The 13514-nt window shown below is 32.3% G+C and overlaps 2 protein-coding genes across 6 annotated transcripts in view; both read right to left on the bottom strand.

Annotated features, from left to right (window-relative positions):
• Positions 1-1476: 1476 nt before the first annotated feature.
• On the bottom strand, positions 1477-7754 carry LOC143253391 (protein FAM200C-like). Of its 2 annotated transcripts, none has more exons than XM_076507200.1 (2): positions 7264-7754; positions 1477-5176 (listed from the first exon to the last, which is right to left on the bottom strand). In XM_076507200.1, exon 2 carries the CDS (start codon positions 4902-4904, stop codon positions 4461-4463), a length of 444 nt encoding a protein of 147 aa, XP_076363315.1. In that variant the 5' UTR covers positions 4905-5176; positions 7264-7754; the 3' UTR covers positions 1477-4460. The 2 variants fall into 2 exon arrangements, with proteins under 2 accessions (XP_076363315.1, XP_076363316.1); XM_076507201.1 differs by having other exon boundaries at positions 1480-5176.
• A 320-nt stretch (positions 7755-8074) lies between these two features.
• LOC143253390 (acetoacetyl-CoA synthetase-like) overlaps positions 8075-13514 on the bottom strand; it is a 33001-nt gene continuing 27561 nt past the window's right edge. For all 4 annotated transcript variants that reach the window (XM_076507197.1, XM_076507195.1, XM_076507198.1 and 1 more), the window contains 2 exons: positions 13221-13423; positions 8075-11416 (listed from right to left, as the gene is read on the bottom strand). In XM_076507197.1, coding sequence (XP_076363312.1) covers positions 11279-11416; positions 13221-13423 — 341 coding nt within the window. In that variant the 3' untranslated portion in view covers positions 8075-11278. The remainder of the gene's footprint in view (positions 11417-13220; positions 13424-13514) is intronic.

Here is a 13514-nt window from a genome sequence, read left to right as displayed (position 1 = left end):
TTATATATCTAATTTTAAAATGTATTTGCTAGACGGCAGACGAAATAACATCTGGAAATTTTGCGAAAACTAATGTCCCTATTAAATATAGAAATGCCGTGCATTATGTAAAAAAGATTTGTAGATAACTGGTATAAATTATGTTGTAAATGAAAAGGTTCGTAAAAGAAACAGATTAGATAGCTACAGCAGTGCTGTGTTGCAGCGCCACCCGAGAAAACTGCTGTCAGTGGGCTTGATTTTCTGCTACAAAATAATAGTAGGGATGAATATATGCTTGTGATAAACTATTTCACCAAATAAATATTTTGTTCCTAAGAAAGGAAACAGAAACTCTGGTATGGCAACTTGTTAATTAATTAGTTTTAAGATATGGAGTACCCATGAAACTTCATTATTTAGATTAACTTTATTTTATGAAATACGTGAGATATTTAGAATAAAAACAGGACAACAACTCTTCATATTTCTTCCAACAACATGTTAGAGAGATACAATTATACACTTTTATACAATTACATTTTATACTGATTAACATCAGAAAATGTTAGATCAAGGTCTTCCATTGCTAGTTGCAAGTTATTGAATGGCTATTTATGAAGTTACAGGTAATACACCATCATCACTAATACTTGGTAAAGTGCTTAGAAGATGGTAGCTTGCTGGGGCTGAAGCTATCCTTAAATGACATATTAATCTTGCCCACAAGATGGAAAATGCAGTCCCTAAATTCTTTCTCTATCTCACCTAATTCTCATCACCAGGAATAAACTGGAATTTTTATTGAAATAATTTAATGTGCTACTGGACATTCTGTTATCACATTGGGGGATAGTTGATCACCAGAAGTGTACATAAAATAAACAGATTAAGAAACACTAGTAGTGCCATACTTGACTTTACCTAGGAAAGACTTAGATCAATTTGTGAAAAAAAAAAAAAACATGTAAATTTGCTATGATGCTGATGTTGATAAGATAGAATTCCATCGTGGTGGCATGTTGTGACTGTGCAATTCTTGCCACAAAAAATGACGAACTTAAACTTAAGCAGGGATTAGGAAGGGCTGTGTATTGGACAGGAAATAACCAATGACATGATTTACAAAATCCAGAAGGATAGGCACTCCAAACCAAACGTCATCCACTGTGATCATCTTTCGAAGTATATTGGTGAGAGAATGACGAGGTAGGAACTTCGCAAAAGAATATGCAACAGGAATTTAACCAAGTGAAGAGCTATAGGTTCCTGTAAAGTCTGCTTTCAGAGGATCATCAATGATAGAGCCACTACTGAATTCTATTGACGACCTACCTAGAAAGAGTTATTCTTGTATCAGGAATACATAATGATAAAGGATAAGAGGTAATTATATATATACATAATACAACCCATAGAAGAGAAAACCCAAAAACTGCTGGGTGATTATACAGTTTAGTATACTTTTTTTTGTTTGTGTACCAGGTTTTTCAAAGGAATTCACAACCAGGATGGAGGTACTGCTATATATTTTTTTTTATTTTCTAGGGTGTGTTTTACAGAAAAGACACGTCAAACTCTCAACTGTATCTATTAAGGCGAATCTAACCCTTGATTTTAGCATTGTAAATCCATAGACGTACCACTCTCTTACCAGGGGATTAGAGAGCACATGACATAACATTTTAAAAAAATCGTGAAAATTAATGCCTCAGTAGATTCTAGAAATCGTGTGCAGTATATAAACACAAATGCATAGATAAAATCAGTTTAATGTGACTCGTTGTTGTTTTGAATTAAGCACAAAGCCATACAATGGGCTATCTGTGTTCTGCCCACCACGGGTATCGAAACCCAGATTTTAGCGTTGTAAGTCCGCAGACATACCGCTGAGCTACTAGGGGCCAATGTGGGTCGATGAACGATTATTTTTACTGTTAATAATAAGAATTATTGTATCTATTAAGTTACTCTGTGAGTATATTAATGTGCCTGTTATCGACGAATTAGCAAGGAATTTCTGGTGAAAAGTATTTAAGTTAGGCGTAAATTATGAATAAAGTGTCAGTAGTTATGAAATTCTGGTACAAATAATTATATATCAAAATATCAGATAATAAGCATAAAGAAAAGACTACATGCAAATAATGTAAAATAATTTTAAACGTAGGCAGAAATGTTCAAATACATCAATACCACCATTAGACAGGTTTCCCGAGAGTGCGATAAAATTTATTCTGGGTCCATTACTGCAAAAGGGACTCTGAAGAAATCAGGGGTGTTAGTGAGAGAAGATAGCCCACGTACCGATCCATCAGGATGTTGTGTTCGATAATTATTATGAAAGTAACATTTATTGTAACATTTCAGAATATGAACAAAACAAATGAATTTATTCAAGTATCAAAAACAAAGTAACATAATACTGTACAGAAAATTGATTATTACGTTAATTGTTGTTAAACTTTCTAATATATTTAATCCAATTTGCTTGGTTAATTCTTTAAACTCAGTGCTCACGCATCCATTTCATACGTAGACAATTTATATGAAATTACTACTTGAAGAAATTAATACAAATAATTATACACGCAAAATAAGTATTTATTTTAAATTTCATATTTTCAGTATGTTTTATTTATAACGTATTGTTCTTTGTTGGCTTTGCACACAAATCATGCAAGCGTATTCAAGACATTTCTGTTTGAGACAAACTTCAAGAACAAATCCTACTTATCTATATATTAAATGAAATACCAGTCGATTGGCGAAGAATATTTAACTAAAACAATGTTAGTTTAGCAGCAGTCATATATTTCAAAGTAATTGCCTGAACATAAACTTTATCTCAAAATTTTAAAATTATAAATTACCACAGCTTCTTCATAAACAACATTTGCAGTTTGTTTCTATTTACCAATAAATAGAAGTTTTGAGGTGATCCTACCCTTGAACACCTACATCTTGCTGGCCATGAGAAAAGCATGACTGCTTCGGTAACAGTTCAGTAACTTTCATATTTTGACCTTGAATCCCTTTCGAATATTTAACATTGTTTAAAGCAGTGGTTCTCAACCTTTTTTGCCCCATATACCCTTTTTACCATATGTCATTTCCTCCTTTCCAAGATTGTCTGACTCAATAGGTGCATTCCAAATAATATACACATAATATTGAATTTCTTTTCTATATTAGTTCATATATATTTACTTGGATTATTTTTATAATGTAGTTTCAAATTTAATAGCAATAGAAAATGATGATGAATTTTAAAATTTGAATACAGTGCTTTTTTATATATTTTTATATTCATAACTAATAACTTAACAGACTAAAGTTACTGAAGCATACTTCCATAAACAAATAGTTTAATAGAATATCAGGGTATTGTAATTCATTTTATTCTGATGAAGATCACAGTCAATGAGAAACCTGCGATTGTTTTTCTTAGCCAATTCTTGGATGCGTAGAGGAGTGTTTAAAAGGGCACAATGCAAGTCATTTTCAATCTCCAATCAACTTCGTTGCAAAGTTTTCAGTAACAACAGAGTTGACAGGCCTGACTCACAAAGATATGTCGACACAAATGGAAGCAATGCATGGATAGCTCTTTCTGCCACTTTTGGATAGGAATCGCACGTCAAGGGCCAAAATTCTGTGGCTGATTTCTCATCGAACATATCTCTTGCTCCAGAATCAGTCTTCAGCTTCAGATATTCATCTTGACAATCATCAGGAACTTTTTCAACTGACAATTTAAATGGATTTCTCACTACATCACTGAGTTCAGGAAAATATCAGCTGAATTCATTTTCCAGTGCTGTCAAATGCTGCAAAATTTCATTTTTTTGCATATTCTGGATGCACTTGCTCTTCACCACCAGCAACAAGAATTGATGATAGTTTCTCAAACACTGCAATATTTTTATCTTGACCTTTCTCTTCCAATTTTCCAGCTTGCTCATGAAAGCTTTCAAGGAATCCATAAATTTTATGATCTTTGTATTCCTTCCTTGCATCTGAAGATTCAGTTTAGTCAGCTGCTTAAAATGTCAACCAAATAGGCAAGGCTCATGATCCATTCCTCATCATTCAGCGAAGCAAAAATTCCATCTTACCTTAAACTTCAAAAAATAACTTGAGCTCATCTCTAGCCTCAAATACTCGCTCAGTTACATTTCCTTTTAAAAGCCAACGAACATTTGTGTAGAAAAGAAGCAACTGATGGCCTGCATCCATGTCAGTGCATAACTGCTTGAAACGTCGTGAGTTGAGAGCTCTTCAAAATTCACAATTTGAATTGTTTGATCCAAAACTTTCTCTAGTGTAGCTTGAAGTGTTTATGAGGCCAGTGACTGACGATGGATCATAAAATTAATGCCTTTCACTTTCGGAGCTCGCTTTTTCACACAAACTTGAAATCCAGATTTTGTCCCGAGCATAGCTGGTGCTCCATCTGTACAGCACCAACAGACATTATCCTACAAAATATTTTCTGATTCAAAGAAATATGAAACCTTTATCAAAATATCTGAGGCGTTGGTAGTTGTTTCAAGAGGAAAACAAAAAAGAAACTCCTCTCTAAATGCGCCTGAGTGAACATATCTTGCAAATTCCAGCAACTGGGAACACGATGCCACATTGGTCAATTCATCAAGTTGAATTGAAAATAAGCCAAATGCTGCAGACTTGATCTTCTGCACAACTTGATCCTTGATGTCAATGGTCATGTCGCTGATCCTCCTTTGAACAGTACTGTATGATAGTGAATCTGCTGCAAGTTTTTCTCCAATCCATTTCCCAAGACAATTTTCATCATTTTGAGAGCTCAAAGTTTGATTAAGGTTTTCCCAATTGTATGTGTTTTTCTGCTTTGCTATCTCCAATGCTACGACATAAGAAGCTTCAATAACCTTTTGGTCCATTTCTTAGAATGCCCCTGTTGAATGCAGCTTCATCTTTTTGAGAGCATTTCCATTACGTTCAATAAAGCTTTCATCCTTGTCCCTGTGTTGAGGATGAACATTCTACTAATGTTGCTTCAACTTTGTTGGTTTCATAGAATCATTTGACAAAACTTTGCTATAAATAACACATTCATGACTTTCTTCTTCATTGATGATGATGGATATTAATCCATGTTGAACATGTGAATCATCGTACCCTCTTTCTTGACACACATGATGGGCTCTAAATTCTGTAAATAAAAAATAAGTCAAAGATAACTATAAATAGAATATTTCCACAGACAAAAAAGTGAAATATTTGTCTTTATTTTTACTTTAATCTGTGACATTCAATACAATTTATTGAATGGCACAGATTATATTAAAAACAAACTACGATTCTACAGATTGTCCATAATCTACACTTTATTGAATAAAGTGTGATGTCTTGTAGTTTATGTACAATTTGTAAATTGTAGTTTGTAAAAAGATCAATATTCCAACAGTTTGAGTCTGCCAATCTGTGGTCCCAAACCCTAAAATTCCCCCCTGGTCCAAAGCGTCAACCTGCCAAGATTATTTGAGATTCACTCAATGGGCTGGGAGTAATCAACCAACAGTTTCTTTGTTTGTTTTTTAATTTCGCGCAAAGCTACTCGAGGACTATCTGTACTAGCCGTCCCTAATTTAGCAGTGTAAGACTAGAGGAAGAGCAGCTAGTCATCATCACCCACCACCAGCTCTTGGGCTACTCTCTTACCAACGAATAGTGGGATTGACCATCACATTATAACGCCATCACGGCTGAAAAGGCGAGCATGTTTGGTGCGACGGGAATGCGAACCCTCGACCCTCAGATTACGAGTCGCACAAATTAACCTACCTGATCATATTGTGCCAGCTGTTTGGAGAAGTGTTCTGTTAAGCTACAGTTTGGGGTTGATTTCAATTAGTTTGCCAATACTAAATTTCTTGTTTGTGATATATTAATTTTTATTCTTTTCTTAGAACAATATTCTGAGATGTTATTTCATGAGGGCTGTAAATTTGTGGTCGTTATTGATGACGTTTGGAACTCTTTCAAATAGCTGCATCGTCTGCAAATTGTTTCAATACAAATTTTGGTCGTTTAATGACATATCACTTACATTCACGATGAAGAGTATGAACCACATTAATACGTAGGGCTGCGTTAAGAAAATTTTTTTGCCCGCCTAGTTGCACCATTAATCACGTGATCAGCTACATAATCGCTCTTAATTGGTATCTCTATCTGATGCTGCGGGTTGCAACGCCCCCCGCATTACAAAGCTAAATAAAAACAATTTATAACGCCATGAAGTATAAACTAACTAATTTAAAAGTAAATCAAACGGATATCAAACTTCCTTACAGTTCAAGTAAGAGTCAACAAAACTTTATCAAAATCTTTCAAAATAACTGCAGGAGTGCCCCAAGGATCCGTTCTCTCGCCACCCCTTTACATTATTTTTGTTAGTGATATACCTTTTCCCAGTCTAACGTACACTTACAATTTACAATACGCAGACGACATTGCTATCTGGAGTATTTCTAGAAACTAATTAATGGCCATGTCTCGCGTTCAGAAAACACTAAATACTGTCTCGAGCTGGAGCAACAGGTGAAGATGGTTTTGAATCCAACAAAAACGCAAGCAATCACTTTTTATAGGAAATTAAAGACACAGAAAAACTCTAGAAAAAGTAAACATCTCACTCGGCAATACACCTATCAACATGAGCAAGCACATTACATTCCTTGGCATTACTTTCGACTCAAGATTAACATGGAAAAAAACACGTTAACAACATACACTCATCCATCAAAAAACGCATTTCACATTTGATGACCACATCTAGCAAACACTTAAACTGCTCACCAGAGATCATCATCCAAATATACAAGGTTTACACCCGACCGTTAATAGAATATGAATGTCAAGTCACATGTAATGTCTAACAACATACTAGAGTATCCAAATACAACAAAATAAAATATTAATAGCAGGAAATCGACTACCATCATTCACACCTGCAAACTATGCACATAAAATCAGTAATGTACCCACCCTTAGAAACAGGCTCACAGAAATATCATACAAATATTACTTAAAAGCGGAACATAGAAATCAACTAACTGAATCATTATGTAAACTAGCCAGTGCACATACAAAATACATTTCACCATATAACGTACTTCAACAATCACAAACCACTCAACAAAATACATAATCACAGATAAGGTGAATACATGTTAATATTAATATGTATTTCCTTTCAGATCGGGGCATAAGACAGATAAAATTTTCGGCGCCTACCCTGTGAAATTGAGTTTTCTAAGGCCACTTGCGTTTCCTCCCACATCCAAATCTCAGGCATTGGATCTTTAGATCCAAGCAAGACAATATTCTTGCCCAGCCCTAAATAGGGTTCGTTTTATGTTGATATCTCATCGGCTTTTCGGACTTCGGCCTGGCTCTCTTCTTTTGTGCCGCCTTTGTCTCTCTCTCCCCGTCATTTTTATAATGCTCCACCGCACTTCATCCCCTTAAACAAGTAAAATACAGGAAAATTTACAAGCAAAGCTAAGTAATCTTTCATGTGAGGGAACGAAGAGGAACCACAATGTTCCTGACCACAACTGTTTGGGAGAGAATTCTTCAGACTTCTCTCTCTCTAAACTAAACCCCTGCCAAGTTCGTTGTTGCTTTTGTTCCAAGGCAGAAAATGTTCTGTCAATGCATAAATAGGGCCGTGTGTGCGACAGGTAAATAACAATCTTAAAGTATTTTTGTTTTAATTTGATTACTACTTTTGTTTTAATTTGATTACTACTTTACAGTTACATTATTTTATGATTACCATACAACATGACTCGTAAAGTATAGGGTATGTTTACTTGTTTGTCATCTTTTATGTATCTAGTTTTACTTGTGAAGTTGAATTTATAATGGTACAAATGTTACCATGACTCTACTACATACTTGTGAAGTTGAATTTATAATGGTACAAATGTATGCACTACATACTTATAAGAAAATAAAAAAAAGAAAAACCAGTAAACCTACAGCTCAGCACTGTACTAAGTATCATGAAATTTATTTACTGTTGTTTTGAGAGAAAAAACAATTTTGCCATATTAAATTTTATTGTACAAATAAAATACCTTTACCATTTTAAGACGGACGATAACAACAAAACAAAGAAAATGTATAATAATAAATCAGATTTTGTTCTTCAATTCATTAATTAATCTTGAACACGCGAATACTAAAATATAACGTCAAGTGTATACATCATTTTGTCCACCAGTTAGTATCACATCACTTATCTTAATGTTAATAAACATAGTAATCCATAATTTGTTTAAAACTTATATACTCAAAAACTAAGTTCAATTTACACCTTGATCAACGTGTGTTATTGGATAGTACTAGTTTAGGAGAATTCCACTCATCAGTAACCCTGAACACAAATTAACCAAAGAGAAATATAAACATTTTGGTACTAGTTCACCCTGTAACAGTTATATATTGGCATTTTCTGAAAGAGAAAATAACTGATAAAAGTAATTAAAAATGGTCTATCAGTTTATAATAAATCCACTTAGTATCACACCACAAAACAAAAAGATTCTGTTTAAAGTTAAAAAAACACATCAAATATTTAAAATAAAATAGCTTGCTTATTTCTATTCATGATTAAAACCAAAATTAGTTTCAATAGGAAACTATTGTACTTTTAGCAAAATTACCAATATTATCTGTATTTAATGATGTGATTTCTCTAATAAGTGACATCTGGTTAAAATTGAATAACTTGACTAAATATCTGTCATCAATATATTGAAAAATTTTAGTAAGAAAGTTTAACATATAGAACGTATAACATACAGAACATATAACATATAGACTTCCTAAATGCAGGATTCACTATACATCAGTAGTTGTTCAAATATTTAATTCATTTATTCATATCCATTTCAAATTAAATTTTTAAAAAAGTGATTTCTGTTATATAGATATACCATTAATCTTTTCTTCTATATCTAGATTTTAAGTGTAGAACTTAACAAGATTGCCAATGATACTCACTGGATTTTAAATTTATGCACAAATTTCTCATGGGTTCATATATTTCTAATAATGTTCATGTCACACAAACCCATTTTAAGTATCAACGATATTGCAATTATTACTTCTAGGTTCCCTTAAATATTTTGTATAGAAGGTTGATAATTTTGTGCAATTTCATTTCCCTTAAAGTTGAGTATTTAAAACAAACAAAAAAAAAAAAAAAAAAAAAACAAGAGCAATCAGAGATTGAATTCCTCCATCTCACTGTTCCTTTCCTGTGCATGCATTTATATTGGATATGGTCAAGTTTCATATTTGAAAACCAAAATACCTTTTGAAATCCAGATTACTCTTTGTGGTGTGATGAAAATCTCAGTTTAAATGCAAGTTGTTAACATAAAACTGCAAAAAATGCCCCATTTTCTAATTATAAAACATGCTTCAAAGTGATCCAGGCCACAAGTGAACATAATATTTCACATATGCACTTTTCCATCTTGTGTAAAATGTATGTACGTTAGTCTGTTAGTTTCAAGATATACATGTGGAAACACTAATAGGCACGTACATGGACCTGACTGCAATACCTTTACTTTCCTTCCTGAGGCAAAGGTAATTACTCAATACGATATTATTGTACACAGGACTTGTTGATAGCAAGTAGTATGAAGGCAAGTCTGTAATTTGAGGGTTAAAAGGGGGGTATTAGCTAGCAGGGCATATAAACAAAGATATTGTTGTTTAATAATTAATATACCCAAATAATGGCATGTAGAACAAAACTGTGTTTTAAATCACATGTATCTGCTGTATTTTTCCACTGTACACAGTTCTTTTTAGAGAGAATTATCACGTATGTTACTCAGTAGAAATGACAATCTCCAGGTTTTGAATAATATAAACAGTTATTACTCAAATTATAGTTAAATACTTTCTAAAAATGTTAAGCCACATGTACTAATGCTCAATACCTTCCACTTTATGATATTAATGAGCTAATTGGATCGTACAAGTATTTTTACAGTAAAGTATGGCTACAAAATGGGCTATCTATGCCAAGCTCACCATGTTTACTGACAACCGGTTTCTAATGTCGGAAGTATGCATACAAAGTATCATGTTATTGGGAGACTGAATTACATGAGATTGGGACTACTGTCCTCATTCAAACATATACCTGTGTGTGTGTGTGTGTGTGTGTGTGTGTGTGTGTGTGTGTGTGTGTGTGTGTGTGTATGCGCGTTTTAATTTGCCGTCTTAAAAAATGTGTCATTGCTACAAAAAAAGTTAAGTGTAAATTTTAATACAATACATATAGAACAATTGTACTTATAAAAGAATGATTTTTTATATGATATATGTATGTAAATACAAAGACACATGCAGGTGCAGGTTGGACTACCTACATCGTATGTATATATGTTAAAGGCATGGCGATACAGCAATATGAGACGATTTATGTTTGTGAAACTTGGCAAGCTTTCAGTAAACATTACAAGTCTTTTTCTACAGAAAAAACAATTCTAACAAGTATTTTTGTTAAAAATTAAAGATTAAACAAAGAAAGATTAGTATGTAGTACTACATGTTTCTTAATTTCTTTTATAAAAAACAATATATGCAAAGTAACATAATAAATTAACAACAAAAAAATCAGACAGATGTTAATTTTGTATTTTACTTCCCTAGCCAGCTGCCATGTAGTTGATCAAACGTGAGAATTTGAAAAAGCACTCTAAAGAGTGAAGTATTTAAATAAGACAATCTTAGTAATATAGATAAGTTACAGAAAAGACTATTGAATGTTGGCATAAACTATTATTATTAATAATCTACTGACTACTATATGTGCCATCTAATACAAATATATATGTTGATCTGTCTCAGAATTCTAACTTTGATCAAAAGAAACCTGCATTTTGTGATCAGAGTTCACAGAGATTGTCAAAGACCAAAATGAAATTTGATTGCAGATTTAACTTTTATCTACTTCATTATAAATCCTTTAACACAGACCTAAACAGTTCGAATTCTTTTATTTGCTTATTATGTATTGTGGTTTGAGCAATATATAGCAGTTGAAGTCAAGAACCTTTAAGTTCAACCAATCACACACACAAATTGCTGACAGTTCATCTTTTTTGAACAAATTATTCTGTAACAAAGAAGTTATTGTAGATATTCCAAAATGTTCTTGAAATAATCAATAGTGGCTGTTGTATGCAATTAGTTTTGTTGTTTTTTTTTCCCAACAGAATCAGAATTCTTGAAGTTCAGGAATGTTATAAAACAAGTCCAATGATTGGGGATTTTCCAAAAATTCCCTGTCTTTGATGTCTCTCCCTGATAATATTTCTTTAACAGCGACTTCTACTTTCTTTCCATTAATGGTGTACTAGGGAAAATAAACAAAAACAATTAACTATACAAATTCATTACTTACGCTCTGACATAAACTTCAGTAACATTCAACAAACACTTGTGAAATGGTGCTTTATGAGTAATCATTATTGCTATTACTCAGTCTCAAATGTTTAGAAAATGTATATAATACTACTGTGTTATTTTTAATGTTACACCTTATGATTTTATTCTGGATAACAATTTATGAACTGTTTTTATCCTCTAAAGGAAAAAACAACCCATCAGTGACATGTTTTTTTCAACACTGATAAAAGGATATTAAAAATACCATTAAAACAATTCCTCCATGTAATCAATAAATTTCAAAAATCTCCCAAACAAATACAATAGAGGTTAATACTATATTACAATGAAAGTGTGGAAAATTAACCAAAGATAATTTATTGCACATGCCATGTAGAAGTTAAATATAAAAAAAAAACAAACTAATACAGAAATCAACTCATAAAAACACCAGTTTGGTAAGTTAGCCAGTACTTACTAAGTAATGAAAATAAAACACCAGTTTGGTAAGTTAGCCAGTACTTACTAAGTAATGAAAATAAAACACCAGTTTGGTAAGTTAGCCAGTACTTACTAAGTAATGAAAATAAAACACCAGTTTGGTAAGTTAGCCAGTACTTACTAAGTAATGAGAATAAAACACCAGTTTGGTAAGTTAGCCAGTACTTACTAAGTAATGAGAATAAAACACCAGTTTGGTAAGTTAGCCAGTACTTACTAAGTAATGAGAATAAAACACCAGTTTGGCAAGTTAGCCAGTACTTACTAAGTAATGAGAATAAAACACCAGTTTGGTAAGTTAGCCAGTACTTACTAAGTAATGAGAATAAAACACCAGTTTGGTAAGTTAGCCAGTACTTACTAAGTAATGAGAATAAAACACCAGTTTGGTAAGTTAGCCAGTACTTACTAAGTAATGAGAATAAAACACCAGTTTGGTAAGTTAGCCAGTACTTACTAAGTAATGAGAATAAAACACCAGTTTGGTAAGTTAGCCAGTACTTACTAAGTAATGAGAATAAAACACCAGTTTGGTAAGTTAGTCAGTACTTACTAAGTAATGAAAATAAAACACCAGTTTGGTAAGTTAGTCAGTACTTACTAAGTAATGAAAATAAAACACCAGTTTGGTAAGTTAGTCAGTACTTACTAAGTAATGAAAATAAAACACCAGTTTGGTAAGTTAGTCAGTACTTACTAAGTAATGAAAATAAAACACCAGTTTGGTAAGTTAGTCAGTACTTACTAAGTAATGAGAATTTATTTCTTGGATCATACAACTGGAAACATATGGAAAGTAGTAAGAAAGCAATTTTTTTTACTTTGATTTATCAAATTTGTCAAAATATGATAATTGTTTAAGTATTACACATTACATAACTCTAGGCTTTGAAACAATTACCTAAATATTCAGTGAGAAATGGATTTAGACTAGGACGAAAATATTACTTTTTCTATAAATTGATTTGAAAATTGTAGATATGAAAGTTACTTAAATATCCAGCTTAAAAGTGCAAAAAGCAACTAGAAAATTAAATATTTTAATAAATAAATGTACTTGAAGTATTTGTTAGTTGTTGTAATTTTTAAAAAGAAGCAGAATCTATGTAAAAGTGTCTTAAGATAGGAACTTCTTAGTTAACCTGATGCCTCATAATTAGGTCTTAATTTAAATCACAATAAATACCATGCAGTCACTAAAAACCTTTAATTTTACATAAATTGGATCTCTAGTTTTATCATATTTTAACCTATATGTAAAATATTATTACTGGTATGTCCTTAATTTCAAGTATTAGAGCAGGCACATGTCGAGGAGATAGCTCTTTCTGTATTGCCATCTTTACACGACCAATCAAGTCATCCGTTTTCACCTGCCCCAAAGCCATCTTAAGAAACAAAATAACCTTCTCTTCTCCATTTCGATCAAAATGGGATACACATAGACTGTCCTGGATTTCCATTATTGATTCAACTGAAAATATGCAAGCATTATGTGACTGATTTATAGTTCAACAAAATGTAAATTACACTAAAAATAACAGAAACGTAAAAATATAAATCTA

The sequence above is a fragment of the Tachypleus tridentatus genome, chromosome 6 (assembly GCF_004210375.1).
Source record: "Tachypleus tridentatus isolate NWPU-2018 chromosome 6, ASM421037v1, whole genome shotgun sequence".
In the NCBI taxonomy this organism is placed as follows: domain Eukaryota; kingdom Metazoa; phylum Arthropoda; class Merostomata; order Xiphosura; family Limulidae; genus Tachypleus; species Tachypleus tridentatus.
This window is presented reverse-complemented; position numbering and strand designations above follow the sequence as displayed.

Bases quoted from the DNA above. Each gene is read 5' to 3' on its own strand.
- LOC143253391 (XM_076507200.1), bottom strand. From the start codon at position 4,904: ATGGACCAAAAGGTTATTGAAGCTTCTTATGTCGTAGCATTGGAGATA.